We start from the raw sequence: 18,636 nt of genomic DNA on the forward strand, positions 1-18,636 counted from the left end.
CTAATCAAGGCTCAATTGTAATCTTGTACAGTCTTTCCGCTGACTGGATAGCACGCAACAAAAAGCTTTTCACTACATCAGCAAATGTGACAATAAACTAAACTAAACTTAACTAAACTAATCTAAACCAGCCAAATGTGAGCTATAAAAATGGTAGAATTATCACCAATTGCTCCTTATCACCCTCCGTCTGAAACATTCTCTTTTCTATACGTCTTTCTGACTACATTTAAGCAATGGGAAGAATAAACCAGGGCCTTCAGGTGTTAGTACAAATCTTGTCCTTTCCCATCATTTCCAATCCACTCCCTGTTCACTGTCTCCAGTTACATTAAACCAGTCAAAACATTTTCTCCGTGACCATGTATCCTATCAGAAAGAATGCATACTACTTCACCATCTGTTACGTTACCCATTTGTGTTCCTCAGTTGCTAAACATGTATCCAAGCTTTGCTTATCTCCACATATGATTATTTTTCTGGCCACGCTCCGACCTCGGATATGTAAACTTCAGTTCACTCAAAATTCTTTTGCTGGTATCCGATCCTACCTTGCTTGCTCATCCTTGTTGGATATTGGTTTCCATTGATTAACAGAATCCAAAAGTCTCCATCTCAAAATGTACAACTTTGTGTTTAATCTCCTCATTGCTTGCAATCTATATTCTACAGCCCTACAACCCATTTAAAACATTTCTTCCTACAATGGCCTCTCGACTTCACTTTCCCACGATTCCCTTTGACTGTCTAGGCTGCGTGGCCCAGTATTTGCCAATCCATCACTTCCACCCCAATATTCCCTTCCTCCACAAGGCACAAACTTCTTTTGTCAAACATCCCAGTTTCTTCTCCTTTTGGCATGGCATCTGTCTCTGTTTGTCAATGTTGTTGATGGAAATGTGCAATATTGATGCAAGTTATTGCTGATCCCAATGTCTTTACCTCGCAGGTGGAACATGATCTCGGACGTCTGAGGAATCCTTTACATTTGCAACTTCCAATCGAACACTTAAGCAGCAAAGTTTAAAAATCTACAACTGATGTAGGTGTAAATTGGGACAGTTTTATGACGTTAACCTCTTTGTCACCAGGTATCCAAAATCCAATCACCACCTGCAGCTATTGTTCACAGACTATTCTCTTCACATTTGATTTTAATTAGTTCCTATCAGTGGACACATACTGTATCAGACATAATCTTTCAAGTTACTCCACACTGAGAGCTAATTTTCTTTTTGATAAAACACACAGTGCACCAACGTATATGAGCAATGGGTCATTTTACAGGCATCTTCCTGGAAGTAAGCAGAAATGATAACTAGAACCTATAGTTTGGTGTCAGAGTATGATTTTACATGTGGTGCGCACCATCTTCCCTTGCTACCTGTTAATCTGCGCTCGCTGGAGCCCGCTGAGAAGCAGGGTCAGCGTGATGTGTCGTACTTGGTCAGTGCCATCGCTTTCCAAGCCCCCACTCCCTCATCAAGCTTGAAGAAGGGTCTCGACCCGAAGCATCACCCACTCCTTCTCTCCAGAGATGCTACCTGTCCCGCTGAGTTGCACCAGCTTTTTGTGTCTATCTTCAGTTTAAACCAGCACCTGCAGTTCCGTCCTTCACATACTGAAGTTTGGGATCGGTTTGCTGCAAATACAGTTTTTAATATCAGACCTTAACTAGAAAGCAATACATTTTAATAGAGCGATATGCAGTGTTGTAAAGATAACGACAATGACTCAATACAATCTTTCTTTACCAGCTGAGCATGATTACAAGAGGTTAATTGTCTTAAAAGGTTAAGTATTTTCTTGAGAGGGATGTAACAACAATAAATGGACGTATCCACGAGCTTTGTGACAGACTATATCACAGAAAATATCTGATGAGTTGAAGTATGATTCGGGGGATTTTGGTTATTCATTTTAATTAAAACCTACGATACAGAATAACCAGTGGTGCAATGTAATCCTTAATTGTACTCATGGATTACAATTCCCATGGGATATGAACATCTGGTTAGGATGTCTATCTGTTGTGTTATGCGGTGGGAAAGCACCTTAGAACGGTACTTTAATTGGGGGTTGCATATATCATACTCCACGACTTTGAGAAGAACTGGGGAACCCACAGTAGGTAGAACTTAAAATATGTCTTTATGCGTTGCATGTTTGAATGCGCAGGAAATTAAAAAGAAAAGTTGACTTGGATCTATCATTAGTAAGAGGCAAAAATAATGAAGCAAGTGCATTTTTAATTTAGATTTTTGTCTTTATCCAGGTTTGAACAGTGCTGACAACTTGAGACCATTCTTCCACATTAATGCCAAAGAATGCACTTAATTACTATTATTTATGGAAGAAAAATACCATCAGAATGGTCACAGCACATGCCATATGAAATGATGAGAAAGCACATCATAAATTCTCCTGTTTAAAATTATCCTTTTCATCCCCCTTTTGAAGAGAAAATAATGGCTGAGGCATCTTTTTATAATTTTCTTAGTAACATTAGGGCAAGTACCCTCTCTCTGATCACTAACAAGTCCCCACTTGGAAAGAGACAAGTTTGACATTTTCTTTTTGATGCTGTTTCTGGTTTCTGTAAAACTTGGTTTAACTTAGTAAATTGGAAGTTTCCTGTTTGTTGTTGTCTGTCACAGCCAACACACACATGTATTGTGTACTTGCCATTATTAAGGGCCTGTCCCACTTGGTCGTCATTTACGCGTCACGATGCGCGCATGGTGCGTGGTGACGTAGGCACTGACGTGCGGTCGCGCGCTCGCCCCAGAATTTTGGGATTCACAAAATCTTCGCGCGCCACCTGCGTGACGCGCAAATGACGCCCAAGTGTGACAGGCCCTTTAATTGCCCTGTTTTCCTCATTCTGCTTTCCGTTTTGAAGATATGTTTGCTGTTAATAATCAAACAATAATATCTCTGTCACTCAGTATCTCTTGACATCTATCTCTTTCTTTCAGAGTTCTTGACCAAGTAATGCTTACTTTTATATTTTAAGCTCTAGATTGGGGTATCGGCTTTTCTTTCCGGGAAAGCAGGGGGTTTGATGTTTGAGAAAGCTTTCCGATTCATTTTTCAGGGGAAAAAAAGGCTCATCTGAATCAGAAATACAAATAAGACTTTCCAGTGCTATTATTCCATGATACTGGAAGGTAATGAGGATATGTTTGATACATGTTTATTAAAGTTTATCAGTTTCTTAATACTTTGAAATGCATTGAAATAAAGATTACATTATAGCAGTAAAATAATTGTGAGTGTGGTTTCATTGCTGGAACTTCATATTAGTGGAAATAGAAAGAAACTTAATAAAAGTGATAATTTTGCACTGTCTGACTTGCTCTTTCCTAATTTTTCTAGTTTGTGAAATAAATATTTAGGCTCTCCCATTATCACACAAGCTGTGAGCCTGCGTCTTGTTCTAGATGATATGGTATTCGGCGTCATGACTTTCATTATATTTCTATACTTGGTTGTTTTTAATGCAGTAATTTGATAATTTGACAGGTTTGAGGTTAATTGGCTTGGTATACGTGTAATTTGTCCCTAGTGTGTGTAGGGTAGTGTTGATGTGAGTGGATCGCTGGGCGGTGTGGACTCAGTGGGTCGAAGGGCCTGTTTGCGCTGTATCTCTAAACTAAACTAAACTAAACTAGTAATACTATTTAATCGCAAGTGGTGAGTTTGTGAACAACATTCTTTCCTAGTCACAAAAGACTTTAGTGGATAGATCACAAGCTGTGTTTGTGCTCCTTGGAACAGAGGAGGTTGGATAGCAGAGAGTTTAATATAATTATGTTTATAGACAGTAGATCAAAACTATTTCCTTGGAGAGTAAAAACTAATAGGGGATATAGATTGAAGGTGATTAGGGTATATTTTGTTCACACTAGTTATATGTTGTACCACTTTCTCATCAATTTCCTACACTCTATGGGCAATCTACAGAGGCCAATTAACCAACAAACCTTCTTATTATAAAAATCCTCCAGTCCTGGTAACATCCATGCAAATCTTTTCTGCATCCTCTCCAGCTCAATGACATATTGCCAATAGCTGGGTGACCAGAACCGACTGACGGAATGGTGGAAGCTGAGTTGCTGACATTTAAATATCTAGATTAGCATTGAACTGCCTTGGCACAGAAGGCTATGGATCTAGTATTAGAAGATAGGATTAATACAAAGGAAGACACAAAATGCTGGAGTGACTATAGGCCGTGGGCCGAGCATCGAAAAAGCATCTAGAATTTAACTTTCGTGGCCCATGTCTGGTATCTACATGAAATTTGGCACAGATTTTAAAAATATATAATTTTGTAACTCGTCAGTGCCAAAAGTTGCACACTAATTATTTAAGATTATTAGAAAATTTATTAGAAAAAGTAACAGTGCTCTTGTGCTCAATAACAGGTAGCTTAATATTACTCTATGGGGAGCTGGATTCCGTGCTGCGGGCTGTTTACTTCCTGGCTCAAGGAGATCACATAACGAGGGGGGGGGAGAGAGAGAGAGAGAGAGAAAGAGGGAGAGAGAGCGAGCTCGGGACGGAGCAGCCAGCCTTCCGCCCAGTAGCTATCCGCCAACCACCACCTCCACTGGTTGCGCTTGTGCCGAAGGACTATGGCTGGCAGGCGGGCCGGCAGAAGGCGCTGAGGTGGCGGCCGGTTCCGCTGTTCGGTCCCGGCGGCCGCTCCCGGTCACAATGCGGTGGCTCCGCACCCGTCGCGCCGCGGCAGCGGTGAGTGAGTGAGTTGTTGGCATGATCCCCGACCCCCTCCTTCTCAATGCTCCTGCCCTCCCCGCAACTTTACCCCTGGCGGCCCAGCCAAGTTTGCTACTTTGTGCAGCCCAGGCCGTGCTGACCCGGGCCAGACTCCCCACACGCTGTGGAAAGGAACTCTCCACCAACTCATTGGAAAGCTCGGGTGGCTGCTAGTGGCCGCTGGGACCAGACAGCCGAACCGTTGGAGGTGGTGGTTGGTGGGTAGTTACTGGGCGGAAGGCTGGCTGCTCCGTCCCGGGCCCTCTCTCTCACCCTCCCGTTATGTAATCTCCCTTAGACAGAAAAATAAATAGACCGCCGCACGGAATCCAGCTCCCCATAGAGCAATATTCAGCTCCCTAGAGCAATATCCAGCTCCCCATAGAGCAATATTAGCTCCCTAGAGCTATATCCAGCTCCCCATAGAGCAATATTCAGCTCCCTAGAGCAATATCCAGCTCCTTAGAGCAATATCCAGCTCCCTAGAGCAATATCCAGCTCCCTAGAGCAATATGTTGTTGATGTAAGTCTAAAATGTGTTTTGTTCTTTGATGTGGGATTGGCACGTTTATTGATTGTCATAAACCAGAAATACACAGCAGATGATTAATAATTGAGTTGATAAAAAAAAGAATTTAACATCTTGTTCATGACTCAACAGTTAATGGATGTTTATAAACTCAGTAACACTTAATTTGACACACTAAACTGCAAAAGTAGACTGTATATAATCATTTATTTTCCCCATCTTTTGGTTTAGATTTTATAGGTGGGTATGTCATGAATGGCTAGTTTACAAACAGAAACATTGCATTTTTATTTGTTTATAGACAATAGCCAATAGGTGCAGGAGTAGGCCATTCGGCCCTTCGAGCCAGCACCGCCATTCAATGTGATCATGGCTGATCATCCCCAATCAGTACCCCGTTCCTGCCTTCTCCCCATATTCCCTGACTCCGCTATTTTTAAGAGCCCTATCTAGCTCTCTCTTGAAAGCATCCAGAAAACCTGCCTCTACCGCCCTCTGAGGCAGAGAATTCCACAGACTCATCACTCTCTGTGAGAAAAAGTGTTTCCTTGTCTCTGTTCTAAATGGCTTACTCCTTATTCTTAAACTGTGGCCCCTGGTTCTGGACTTCCCCAACATCGGGAACATGTTTCCTGCCTCTAGTGTGTTCAAGCCCTTAACAATCTTATATGTTTCAATGAGATAGATAGATAGATAAATACTTTATTAATCCCCTTATTCAGGGGAAATTCTGATGTCCTTGCAGCACACTAATAAAAATACAACACAGTATTCATAAAGAAATTCAACACCAAAACATCCCCCCACAGTGATTCCCACTGTGGGGGAAGGCACAAAGTCCAGTCCCCATCCTCTTGTCCACCCATAGTCGGGCCTATTGAGGCCTCCACAGTCGCCGCCACGGCGCCCGATGTTCTCGCCGGGTGATGGTACTCCGGCGTCGGGAGAACCCCCAGCAGCTTGGGGTGCCAGGAACGGCCACCTTCCCACCGGAGCCTGCGGCTTCCAAGCCAACAGACCACGCCAGACGGAGCTCCGCACACTGATGATCTCTCTCATCCTTCTAAACTCCAGAGTGTACAAGCCCAGCCGCTCCATTCTCTCAGCATAAGACAGTCCCGCCATCCCGGGAATTAACCTTGAAAACCTACGCTGCACTGCCTCAATAGCAAGAATGTCCTTCCTCAAATTAAGGGACCAAAACTGCACACAATACTCCAGGTGTGGTCTCACTAGGGCTCTGTACAACTGCAGAAGGACCTCTTTGTTCCTATATTCGATTCCTCTTGTTATAAAGGCCAACATGCCATTCACTTTCTTCACTGCCTGCTGTACCTGCATGCTTACTTTCATAGGTACACAAAAGGCTGGATAAACTCAGCGGGTACAGCAGCATCTATGGAGCGAAGGAAATAGGCAACGTTTCGGGCCGAAACCCTTCTTCAGACTGAGGTGGGAAGAAGGAAGGAAAAGGGGAGGAGGAGGAGCCCGAGGGCGGGGGGAGACAGCTCGAGGGTTAAGGAAGGGGAGGAGACAGCAAGGGCTAGCAAAACTGGGAGAATTCAATGTTCATGCCCCCAGGATGCAGACTCCCCAGGCGGAATATGAGATGCTGTTCCTCCAATTTCCGGTGTTGATCACTCTGGCAATGGAGGAGACCCAGGACAGAGAGGTCTGATTGGGAATTGGAGGGGGAGTTGAATTGCTGAGCCACCGGGAGTTCAGGTAGGTTATTGCGGACTGAGCGGAGGTGTTCGGCGAAACGATCGCCCAACCTCCGCTTGGTCTCCCCGATGTAAATCAGCTGACATCTAGAGCAGCGGATGCAGTAGATGAGGTTGGAGGAGATGCAGGTGAACCTTTGTCGCACCTGGAACGACTGCTTGGGTCCTTGAATGGAGTCGAGGGGGGAGGTGAAGGGACAGGTGTTGCATTTCTTGCGGTTGCAACGGAAAGTGCCCGGGGAGGGGGTGGTACGGGAGGGAAGGGAAGAATTGACAAGGGAGTTGCGGAGGGAGCGGTCTTTGCGGAAGGCAGACATAGGGGGGGATGGGAAGATGTGGCGAGTGGTGGGGTCACGTTGGAGGTGGCGGAGGATTATGTGTTGTATTTGCCGGCTGGTGGGGTGAAAGGTGAGGACTAGGGGGACTCTGCCCTTGTTGCGAGTGCGGGGATGGGGAGAGAGAGCAGTGTTGCGGGGTATGGATGAGACCCTGGTGCGAGCCTCATCTATGGTGGCGGAGGGGAATCCCTGTTCCCTGAAGAACGAGGACATTTCCGATGCCCTGGTGTGGAACGTCTCATCCTGGGAGCAGATGCGGCGTAGGCGGAGGAATTGGGAGTAGGGGATGGAGTCATTACAGGGGGCAGGGTGGGAAGACGTGTAGTCCAGATAGCCATGTGAGTCAGTTGGTTTGTAGTGTATGTCGGTCAGAAGTCTGTCCCCTGCGATGGAGATGGTGAGGTCAAGGAATGGTAGGGAAGTGTCGGAAATGGTCCAGGTGTATTGGAGTGCCGGATGGAAGTTGGTGGTGAAGTGGATGAAGTCAGTCAGTTGTGTGTGGGTGCAGGAGGTGGCCCCAAAGCAGTCGTCAATGTAACGGAGGTAGAGGTCGGGGATGGGGCCCTGGTACGCCTCGAACAAGGATTGATCAACGTACCCGACAAAGAAGCAGGCATAGCTGGGGCCCATGCGTGTGCCCATAGCTACGCCTTGTGTTTGGAGGAAATGGGAGGAGTCAAACGTAAAGTTGTTGAGGGTGAGGACCAACTCCGCTAGGCGGAGGAGGGTGTCAGTGGCTGGGTATAGATTGCTCCTCTGGTCGAGGAAGAACCGGAGGGCTTTGAGGCCATCGTGGTGGGGGATGGAGGTGTAGAGTGACTGGACATCCATGGTGAAGATGAGGGGGTGAGGGCCTGGAGAGTGGAATTGAGAATGAAGGGTTTCGGCCCGAAACGTTGCCTATTTCCTTCGCTCCATAGATGCTGCTGTACCCGCTGAGTTTCTCCAGCCTTTTGTGTACCTTCGATCTTCCAGCATCTGCAGTTCCTTCTTGAACACTTTGCTTACTTTCATAGACTGATGTGCAAGGACCCCCAGATACCGTTGTACTCCCCTTATCCCAACGACGCCATTTAGATAGTAATCTGCCTTCCTGGTTTTGCTACCAAAGTGGATAACCTCACATTTATCCGCATTAAACTTCATCTGCCATGCATCTGCCCACTCCCCCTACCTGTCCAAGTCACCCTGCATTCTCATAGCATCCTCCTCACAGTTCACACTGCCACCCAGCTTCGTATCATCTGCAAATTTGCTAATGTTACTTTGAATCCCTTCATCCAAATCATTGATGTATATTGTAAATAGCTGCGGTCCTAGCACCGAGCCTTGCGGTACCCCACTAGTCACTGCCTGCCATTCTGTAAGGGACCCGTTAATCCCTACTCTTTGTTTCCTGTCTGCCAACCACTTCTCTATCCATGTCAGCACTCTACCCCCAATACCATGTGCCCTAATTTTGCCCACTAATCTCTTAAGAGGGACCTTATCAAATGCTTTCTGAAAGTTCAGGTACACTACATCCACTGGCTCTCCCTTGTCCATTTTCCGAGTTACATCTTCAAAAAATTCCAGAAGATTAGTCAAGCATGATTTCACCAATCCATGCTGACTTGGACCGATCCTGTTACTGCTATCCAAATGTGCGGCTATCTCATCTTTTATAATCGACTCCAGCACCTTCCCCACCACCGATGTCAGGCTAACTGGTCTATAATTCCCCGTTTTCTCTCTCCCGCCTTTCTTAAAAAGTGGGATAACATTAGCTACCCTCCAATCCACAGGAACTGATCCTGAGTCTATAGAACATTGGAAAATTATCACCACTGCATCCACGATTTCTAGAGCCACTTCCCTGAGATGCAGACCATCAGGCCCTGGGGATTTATCAGCCTTCAGTCCCATCAGTCTATCCAACACCATTTCCTGCCTAATGTGGATTTCCTTCAGTTCCTCTGTCACCCCAGATCCCCTGGCCACTACTATATCAGGAAGATTGTTTGTGAAGACAGATCCAAAGTACCTGTTCAACTCATTTGCCATTTCCTTGTTCCCCATAATAAATTCACCTTTTTCGGTCTTCAAGGGTCCAACTTTGATCTTAACTATTTTTTTCCTCTTCACATACCTAAAGAAGCTTTTACTGTCCTGCTTTATATTCAATGCAGCAGCAGTGGCCGCGACATGCATGCATTTATCTTCAGCAGGCTCGACTACTGTAACAGTGTCTTTACAGGTCTCCCTAAAAAGTCGATCAGACAGCTGCAGTTAATTCAGAATGCTGCTGCTCGAGTCCTCACTAAGACCAAAAAAATAGATCACATTACTCCAGTTCTGAGGTCTTTACACTGGCTTCCTGTCTGTCAAAGAATTGATTTCAAAATACTACTGTTGGTTTACAAAGCACTGAATGGTTTAGGGCCAAAATACATTTCTGATCTTCTGCTTAGCTATGAACCACCCAGACCTCTCAGATCGTCTGGGACAGGTCTGCTCCGTGTCCCCAGAGTCAGAACTAAACATGGAGAGGCAGCATTTAGTTTTTATGCACCACATATCTGGAACAAACTCCCAGAAAACTGCAGGTCTGCTGCAACTCTCAGCTCTTTTAAATCTAGACTGAAGACTTTTCTGTTTGCCGCTGCCTTTCAGTAAACAATACAATTTATTAATTACCTATACTGCACTGTAACTTCTATTCCTGGTTTTATTCTATTTTAAATATTTTATTTGATTGCTTTTAATTTTGTAATTATTTTATCTGAATAATCTAATAATCGTTTTACATCTAAATGTCATTTTATATGTTTTTCTTTCCAATGTTTTTAATGTTTTATGTAAAGCACTTTGAATTACCTTGTTGTTGAAAGGTGCTATACAAATAAACTTGCCTTGCCTTGTCTTCACCTCCTCCTCCTCCTCCTGCACCCCGCCCGCGCTGATAGCGGCCGCTGCTTGCCACTCTGCCAATGGCGATAACCGCTTTCAAGAAGAATGGGGGGATCAGTCTGAAGGGTCTCGACCCGAAACATTGCCTATTTCCTTCACTCCATAGATGCTGCCTCACCCGCTGAGTTTCTCCAGCATTTCTGTCTATCCCCATTTATCCTGTGCTGATCCCCCCATTCATCCTGTACTGAACCCCCCATTCATCCTGTACTGATCCTCCCCCCCTCCCCCCATCCATCCTGTACTGAACTCCCCATCGATCCTGCACAGATCATCCCGTACGGATCCCCCCATTCAACCCCACTGACATCCCCTGCGCTCTCCCCTCACAATTTAACCTACTCCAACCAACTCACATCTATCCATCCCGCACTGATTCACCCTATTGTGCTGTAAATGTCTTCAGAGCGAACATTGACTATGTTTGATAATGGAATGCAATCAAATGTGTTTATATTCCCAATGTTATTATTTGTTTTTAATCCATAAAGATGGATTAATTAAATTGTGAACACGTGAAACATTAAAACCGCAGTGTTCGATTGTCACTGCTACCGTTGACACGTTATTACAGAATTCATTTTAATGGCAAATCAATCCTCTTAATATGGAGTATCAGTACTGTAGTTATTTAATGAACAACATTCACAAGAGAGTCTGAAGAAGGGTTTCGGCCCGAAACGTTGCCTATTTCCTTCGCTCCATAGATGCTGCTGCACCCGCTGAGTTTCTCCAGCATTTTTGTCTACCTCTTATTCACAACTATAGGTTGGATTTATCCTGGTTTTACTTCTACAGTCGGTCATATACATCACAAACTTGGTCAGGAGATATTTCAGTTGAAAATTTAATGTTAATTCTGAAGTGGGAATGATGGAAACAGCGTTTATCAATAATTTTGTTTTAAATCTGGTGCGTACAAACTGGGTATCTTCATTGCTGTTCACAACACATACATCTAATCTGAATGTCCGGTGATGTGGCGTTTTGACACCTTTAAACATATTACCAAAAGAACATTTGCTGCAGTTATGTCCTTTGTGCATCTCTTGTCAGTTAGTGTAATGTTTAACCTGTCAGATGGGTAAAGTCTGTTTTAACAGCTATTATCATAAAATGCCTTTGGAAATTTGCAACCTGTATATTTTGTTGTGGATAAATTATGTGAGAAGCGAGAGTGTTTCTGTACCAATAGCAATAACCACCCAAGCTATGGCCATGTCATGATAATTTTCGGTCCTTCATAGATGCTTGCATCAATCTGTAATGTGCATGGTTAAGCATATATGTTACCATGGTCCAGAATTTATTGACACAGGTTGATCATACACTGAATAATACAACCACATTTTTGTTTGGAAGTGGAAATAAATAATATAAATTGCATTAATTGCAACGTGTAAAAAGAGTTGAGATACTGTATTATAATTTTGCTGCATGTCATTGTGGTATATATCATGTCTTGATTGGTGAATATGATTAGTTTGTGACTTTATTTGAAGCAGAAATAATGTGTGAATGCTTCATTGAGCATAATTCCGACTGGTAACTACGCACTTTGTCCGAGCACATTATCACACGCGTCATGCAAGACGTCTTAAATGACCACCTAAACTGTAATTTGGCAACCTAAAAAGCTGCCCCGGCTGGCAACAGGGAAAAAAAGTTAAGTGAGTGCCCTGTAAATACAGGTAGATATGGGATGTGGGTTACGAAATGAAACAAAAAATCACCTCGGTCCACAGTCTATTAATACAAATGCGTGCTCACTGGCCAGTGTGGACACGGTGGGCAGATTGTCCTTTTTCTACACTGTGTAACCATGGCCAGGAGAGTCCATAGAGATGAAGTAAAGATTCATAAAGAATGACCTATTTGCCCAGGAGGATAGGCTACGTAGATGAGGCCTGTGTTCCCTGGAGAATGAGAGGTTAACTAATTGAAACCTCATCTTTTTAACAAGACTCAACAGGTTCGACACTTCCTTGGCTGACGTCTAGAACCTGGATTCACAGTCTCAAAACAGGGAATTTTCTTCACTGAGGGTGGGATCTTTGGAATTCTCCTTCAGTCATTGTTTATTCAAAATGGAGATGGTTGTATTTCTGGGCATTAAGGGAATCAAGGGATTACGGGAATTGTGCAGAAAAATAGGGATTGATGACCTTGGGGGATCGATAGGGATCGACCTTGATGAATAGCGATTAGGCACAATGGGGCCTGAGTGGTTTGCTTGTTTCTTTGTTACAATTTGTAATGGTGGCTTGTGCCAATGAACTATAAACCCGAGTGAAGCCATTCAGCCCACCAAGTGTACTCCGCCATTCAATCATGGCTAATCTATCTTCCCCTCTAAACCCCCTTCTCCCCATAACCCCGAATACCGTACTAATCAAGAATCTATCTATCTCTGCCTTTAAAATATCCTCTAACGGCCTCCACAGCCGTCTGTGGCAATGAATTCCACAGATTCACCATCCTCTGACTGAAGAAATACATCCTCATCTCCTTTCTAAAGGATGGTCTTTTTATTCTGAGGCTCTGACCTCTGGTCCTAGACTCTCCCACTAGTGGAAACATCCTCTCCGCTTTTGATTTGTAGTTTGTTTTAAAAGATGCAACTGTGATTGAGTATCAAAGATGATTGATCCATCGTTTATTTAAAATTGTTCAAGATTATACACGTGAAACACACCAACATTCACAATATGTCTGACTTGCAACTAAACAAAAATACACAATACACTTCATATTAATTCCAAGTTCACTTACTTTGAAATTGGTTTCAAGGCTTTAGCTTCCTCACAAATGTTTACAAAGAGCCTGAGTAAGGAAAAATGAATGTGGGACAGAAAGGTTGCCTGAGATCCTGCACCAGAATGGTTCCCTAACCAGCAAAACTCACACCAAGGTAAAGTCACATACGTGACCAAATGAGTTGATTCGTGCTGCACTCAAGAGTATCGGAGGGAAGAAAATAACATGAGTACCAGTACTAAAAGCCCCAGATCTGAAAAGAATATAACTAGAAAAACACCTTTTCTTAATTAAAAAAAACCCTTAGTTCCTTTTTTAAATGAACTTATTTAACATAGGTAGATGTGGATCCTACATGACCATATCAAAAGCTTGAAGTTGACAAAAAATGCTGGATAAACTCAGCGGGTGAGGCAACATCTATGGAGAAAAGAAGTAGGCGATGTTTTGGGTCGAGACCCTTCTTCAGACTGAAGGCCGCTGCCACCGACCTTCACTGACTCACCGATACCGCCGACCCCCACGGCCTCAATACTCCTTTTCTCCATAGATGCTGCCTCACCCGCCGAGTTTCGCCAGCATTTTTTTTGTCGACTTTTGATTTTTCCAGCATCTGCAGTTCCTTCTTATACATATCAAAAGCTGGTATTTAATTGCCCTTCATAAGTATGGAAGACTTCTTATAAAGTTAATTGGAGCATATGACCATTTGAGCAACACACTAATCAAGTTTAATCAAAAGGGTAGAACCATGTGATTTTGATTTTTTATTTAAAGTTGCACATAATACCAGATATAAACTCAACAATTGGACAGAAGAGTAAGATAGCCTTTGGTTGACCAATTATGTAAACCATATTTTATGATTGTACAGTAAAGCATTTAGCATTATGGCCAAAATGTACCAAATACAAGTTGACAAATGCTAGTTTTGCTGCTCACTGCTCAATGTTTACAGTTGAACTTCCAATAGTCCTTTAATTTAAAAAAAAATAGTTCTACAAAAGCACACATTTAAAATCTGTGTTTAATAACGATTCAATCTGTTTTTGTTTTAGAAACTGCTTTGTCCCAATAAACCAGACAGCTAAGGAAGCAAGTTATGAACTACTATGAAGTCTTTGGCTCAAAATACAGTTTCTTTGTCAGCATCGAGGCAAAGCAGGGGATTTGTTTCTTCCCTATTGCAGTACGATCAGCACAGTTATGCACACTTCGCCATGAGACCTTCCTATTCACCAGCGTCAGGAGCTCCGTGAATTCGAGCTGTGAGCCATAGCTCTCGAGTATTTTGCAGAGATCCTGAACGTACCAAGAGCCATTTATAGTTTCACGATGGGAGTAGAAGCCTAAAGTAGAAAATATTCCCAAAATTGAGACCACAAAGATTTAATTTAAAAGAAACAAATTATATACAAATGTACAGAGGTTTAAACGAAAATGGTAGCTTTAGCAGCAAATTCTAACAATTTCCTTTTCTTTTTAAAAAAAAATTTGAAGAGTTGACAAGTACGAACTAAATTACAACAGATTGCTCGTAAACACTTCTCTTGAGGTATTTGTGTCGTTGCTACACTATGATAGATAAACCAAACCCACGAGCCCATTATTACCTAGCAGCTCTAAAGTGAAAGGTTGTAAAATATGCAGGATGTCCAACTCCTGAAGTGTAGTTGGGGAATAGGGTTCACCGTTGTGATGGTCAGGAGTCTTCACAGGACCAAAACGCAAGAGCATTTCAAATGCTGCCTTGGTCTCAGTCTACAGTCAATGAAGTAATTCAAGGCAGAGGCTTTACCACTCCAGTAGAGGGCATGTGGGGAATAGGCAATCAATGCCAGTTTGCCCACAGTGTTCGCATTCCATAGGTAATTGTTTTTTAATCATTTGTTTCTGTCACACTGACTACACTTTTATTCTGAGGCAATGGCCAGATCGTGGGTTTAATTTATGGATACACGTAAAGGGTGGCACGGTGGCGCAGCGGTAGAGTTGCAGCCTTGCAGCGCCAGAGACCCAGATTCGATCCTGACTGCGGGTGCTGTCTGTATGGAGTTTGTATGTTCTCCCCGTGACTGCGTGAGATTTCTCAGAGATCTTCGGTTTCTTCCCACACGCCAAAGATGTACAGGTTTGTAGGTTAATTGGCCTGGTATATATGTAAAAATTGTCCCGAGTGTAGGATTGTGTTAGTGTGCGGGGATCGCTGATCGGTGCAGACTCGATGTGCCGACGGGCCTGATTCCGCGCTGTATCTCTAAACTAAACAATTAGGACTATACTATCAAAATGCACGATCTATTCTTTTCCAAGAATTGATGCACAATTTTCAGTTGGATGTGTAACCAAGTGCACATCATTAAAATCAACTATGTTTCATGGAGTAAAAAGTCATATTTTAAACAGTGGGGGTGGGGAAGAATCGCTGCAGCATACAATATTAGATAGTTCCTGCAGCATACAATATTCAAGGAGTGGACAGAAGAAACCACAGATGGAACTATAGTGATGTTTGGGTCAGGACACTTCTTCAGACTTCTCCATTCCATCCAGAGATGCTGCCTGACCTGCAGAGTTACTCCAGCACTTTGACTCTTCACAAACCGTGCCATCTTTTGTCTTTCTTCCTCACAGGAACATGTTGGTCTTGAATTCTGTACTGCTCTATGTTTTGGAGCTGGCAATTTAATTTCCAATACTTTACGTTCTCCTACAATCTCAATCATTACTCTCCTTTGCAAAGGCACAATATTCATTCCCCACTCTTTCATATTAAATCCTCGATCCCTTTGTGTTTACAATTTTTGTTTGTTTTACTTCTGTTATCTCTTTAATTTCCCAATTTATTTTTACATTTTCAACCTTGCACCTTCTCCACCAGGCTTTCTATAATGTTGAACTCTTGGAATCTATGCTGTTCCCTTTTTATTCTTGACATTCATGTTCCTTGACATTCATGCAAATCTAGAACTGGGATCTTCCCCCAATGAGCCCTTTTGTTTCTGTTCGGGAGAGGAAAGGGTAAAAAAGACAGTAATGCGATCTTCATGTACTTAGATTTAGTTTTGGTGTCAGGGGTAATGGGGAGAAGGCAGGAGAATGTGGTTTAGAGGGAGAGATAGATCAACCATGATTGAATGGTGGAGTAGACTTGATGGCCTAATTCAGCTCCTATCACTTCTGACATGTTTTTGGTGAGATACTGCCATTATGTGTTCATCTTGTGGTCTGAAAAGTTACAAATAGCACAGGATGGACAAATGAAACAAAATAAAATAAGTTTAGTTTAGAGAATTTTTGATCAAATTCTCTCGTGGGATATATAAAGTTCTATCATATCATATCGTAGATACAGCGCGGAAACAGGCCCTTTGGCCCACCAAGTCCTCGCCGACCAACGATCGCCGCACTCGAACACTTTCCTACGCACACCAGGGACAATTTTACATTTATACCAAGCTAATTAATCTACAATCGGAGTGTGGAAGGAAATTGAAGATCGCGGAGAAAACCCACGGAGGCCACAGTTAGAATAAAGGGGCGGCCATTTAAGACTGAGGTGAGAAAAAACATTTTCACCCAGAGAGTTGTGAATTTGTGGAATTCCCTGCCACAGAGGGCAGTGGAGGCCAAATCACTGGATGGGTTTAAGAGAGAGTTAGATAGAGCTCTAGGGGCTAGTGGAATCAAGGGATATGGGGAGAAGGCAGGCACGGGTTATTGAATAGGGACAATCAGCCATGATCACAATGAATGGTGGTGCTGGCTCATAGGGCCGAATGGCCTCCTCCTGTACCTATTTTGTATGTTTCTTAGGTCACGGGGAGAACGTACAAACCCTGTACAGGCAGCACCCGTAGTCGGGATCAAAACCTGGTCTCCGGCGCTGCAAGCGCTGTAAGGCAGCAACTCTACCGCTGCGCCACCGTGCCGCCCCATGCAAAATAAATCTGCTGCATTTTGTTACCTTCAGCTACTGAATAGCACATTACAAAATCAGCTCCAGCTGGTAGTGTGGGTACAGTTGCTGCATCAACAACCACCTCGTTCACTGCTGAATCTTCACTCATCTTTGAATCAACCTCATCTCTGGGCATCACTGGATCGTCATGTTTATCTCCTCGACATGCCTAAAAAAAATCATGAACAAAAGCATGATAATTAATCCTGGCTTAAACGAAAAGAGTAATTCTCAATAAAGATATTTTAAAAATATCCAGTCATGCACTTAAAAAAAATGATTGGCCTGTCCCACTTACGTGACCTTTTCAGCGAAAGCCGGCACCCGTCATAGGTCGTTCCAGGTCGCCAAAAATGTTCAACATGTTGAAATTCAGCGGCGACCAGAAAGACGCTACGACTCGATGGGTGACTAGGAGACTACTCACGACCATACAAGCGCGGGGTGAAGCCTGTATGATCGTGAGTAGTCGCCCAAAGAGTCGTACCCTGTTCTGGTCGCCGCTGGATTTTCAACATTTTCGGTGACCTCTAATGACCTATGACGGGTGCCAGAAGTCGCCGAAAAAGTTATGTAAGTGGGACAGGCCCATTAGGCTTTTTAGCACAACTTACTTTATTCACAGATCTGATCCATTTTTTTACTCAGTGACATTAGTCCTTGCATTGTGTTTAATCTTTTATTAAATGAGCTGTATCGATGTATAAATACACTTGTGTAGGAAGGAACTGCAAATGCTGGTTCAAACTGAAGATAGACACAAAATGCTGGAGCAACTCAGTCGGACAGGCAGCATCTCGGGAGAGAAGGAATGGGTGAGGCAGAGAATTCCACAAATTCACAACTCTCTGGGTGAAAAGGTTTTCCTCATCACAGTTCTAGATGGCCTATCACTTATTCCCAAAGTGTGGCCCCTGGTTCTGGACTCCCCCAACATCAGGAGCATGTTTCCTGCATCTAGCATGTCCAAACCCTTAATAATTTTATATGTTTCTATAAGATCCACTCTCATCCTTCTAAATTCCTGTGAATGTTTCCTGTCATTCCATTCTTTCATCATATGACAGTCCTGCCATCCCGGGAATTAACCTTGTGAACCTACGCTGCACTCCCTCAATAGCAAGATTGTCCTTCCTCCTGACCCGAAACGTCACCCATTCCTTCTCTATAAAGGAACACTTTCCACTCTTGGAAAATTGCACACCACACATGATTTTCAATCTAGAGACGTCACCCATTCCTTCTCTCCAGAGATGCTGCCTGTCCCACAGAGTTACTCCAGCATCTATCTTCAGCATTTGCAGTTCCTTCACACAAAATCTTATCAGTCTCTTATCATAACTCATTCCCAAATACTGGGGATTACTTTCTTGACTGTACCACCTCCTGAAAAGTTATTTCCACCCTAGAACTGAGAATTGAATGTACTCTGCTGTTTAATCAAGAACTCTTCAAGAACCATCCAATTTCCCTCTACTAAAGGGCCTGTCCCATTTGGCGATTCTCCCAATTCCTCCGTCTACGCTGCATCTGCACCCAAGATGAGGTGTTCCAAACCAGGACATCTGAGATGTCCTCATTCAAAAGAGAGTTAGA

The 18,636-nt window shown here is 43.4% G+C and overlaps 2 protein-coding genes across 4 annotated transcripts in view; one reads left to right on the plus strand and one right to left on the minus strand.

Moving 5' to 3' along the window:
- Positions 1-3,344, plus strand: part of LOC116972096 (calcium uniporter regulatory subunit MCUb, mitochondrial-like) — a 58,765-nt gene extending 55,421 nt beyond the window's left edge. The window contains exons 8-9 of one of the 2 annotated variants that reach the window (XM_033019441.1): positions 950-1,042; positions 2,276-3,344. In XM_033019441.1, coding sequence (XP_032875332.1) covers positions 950-1,027 — 78 coding nt within the window. In that variant the 3' untranslated portion in view covers positions 1,028-1,042; positions 2,276-3,344. Of the gene's footprint in view, positions 1-949 lie in introns of both variants that reach the window. The other variant, XM_033019449.1, reaches the window with a different exon arrangement.
- A 9,605-nt stretch (positions 3,345-12,949) lies between these two features.
- The window catches only part of LOC116972107 (caspase-6-like), a 35,857-nt gene continuing 30,170 nt past the window's right edge, over positions 12,950-18,636 (minus strand). For both annotated transcript variants that reach the window (XM_033019469.1, XM_033019461.1), the window contains exons 6-7: positions 17,047-17,209; positions 12,950-14,428 (exon numbers count right to left, since the gene is read on the minus strand). In XM_033019469.1, the coding sequence (XP_032875360.1) occupies positions 14,190-14,428; positions 17,047-17,209 (402 nt within the window). In that variant the 3' untranslated portion in view covers positions 12,950-14,189. The remainder of the gene's footprint in view (positions 14,429-17,046; positions 17,210-18,636) is intronic.

Source organism: Amblyraja radiata, chromosome 1 (assembly GCF_010909765.2).
Source record: "Amblyraja radiata isolate CabotCenter1 chromosome 1, sAmbRad1.1.pri, whole genome shotgun sequence".
In the NCBI taxonomy this organism is placed as follows: domain Eukaryota; kingdom Metazoa; phylum Chordata; class Chondrichthyes; order Rajiformes; family Rajidae; genus Amblyraja; species Amblyraja radiata.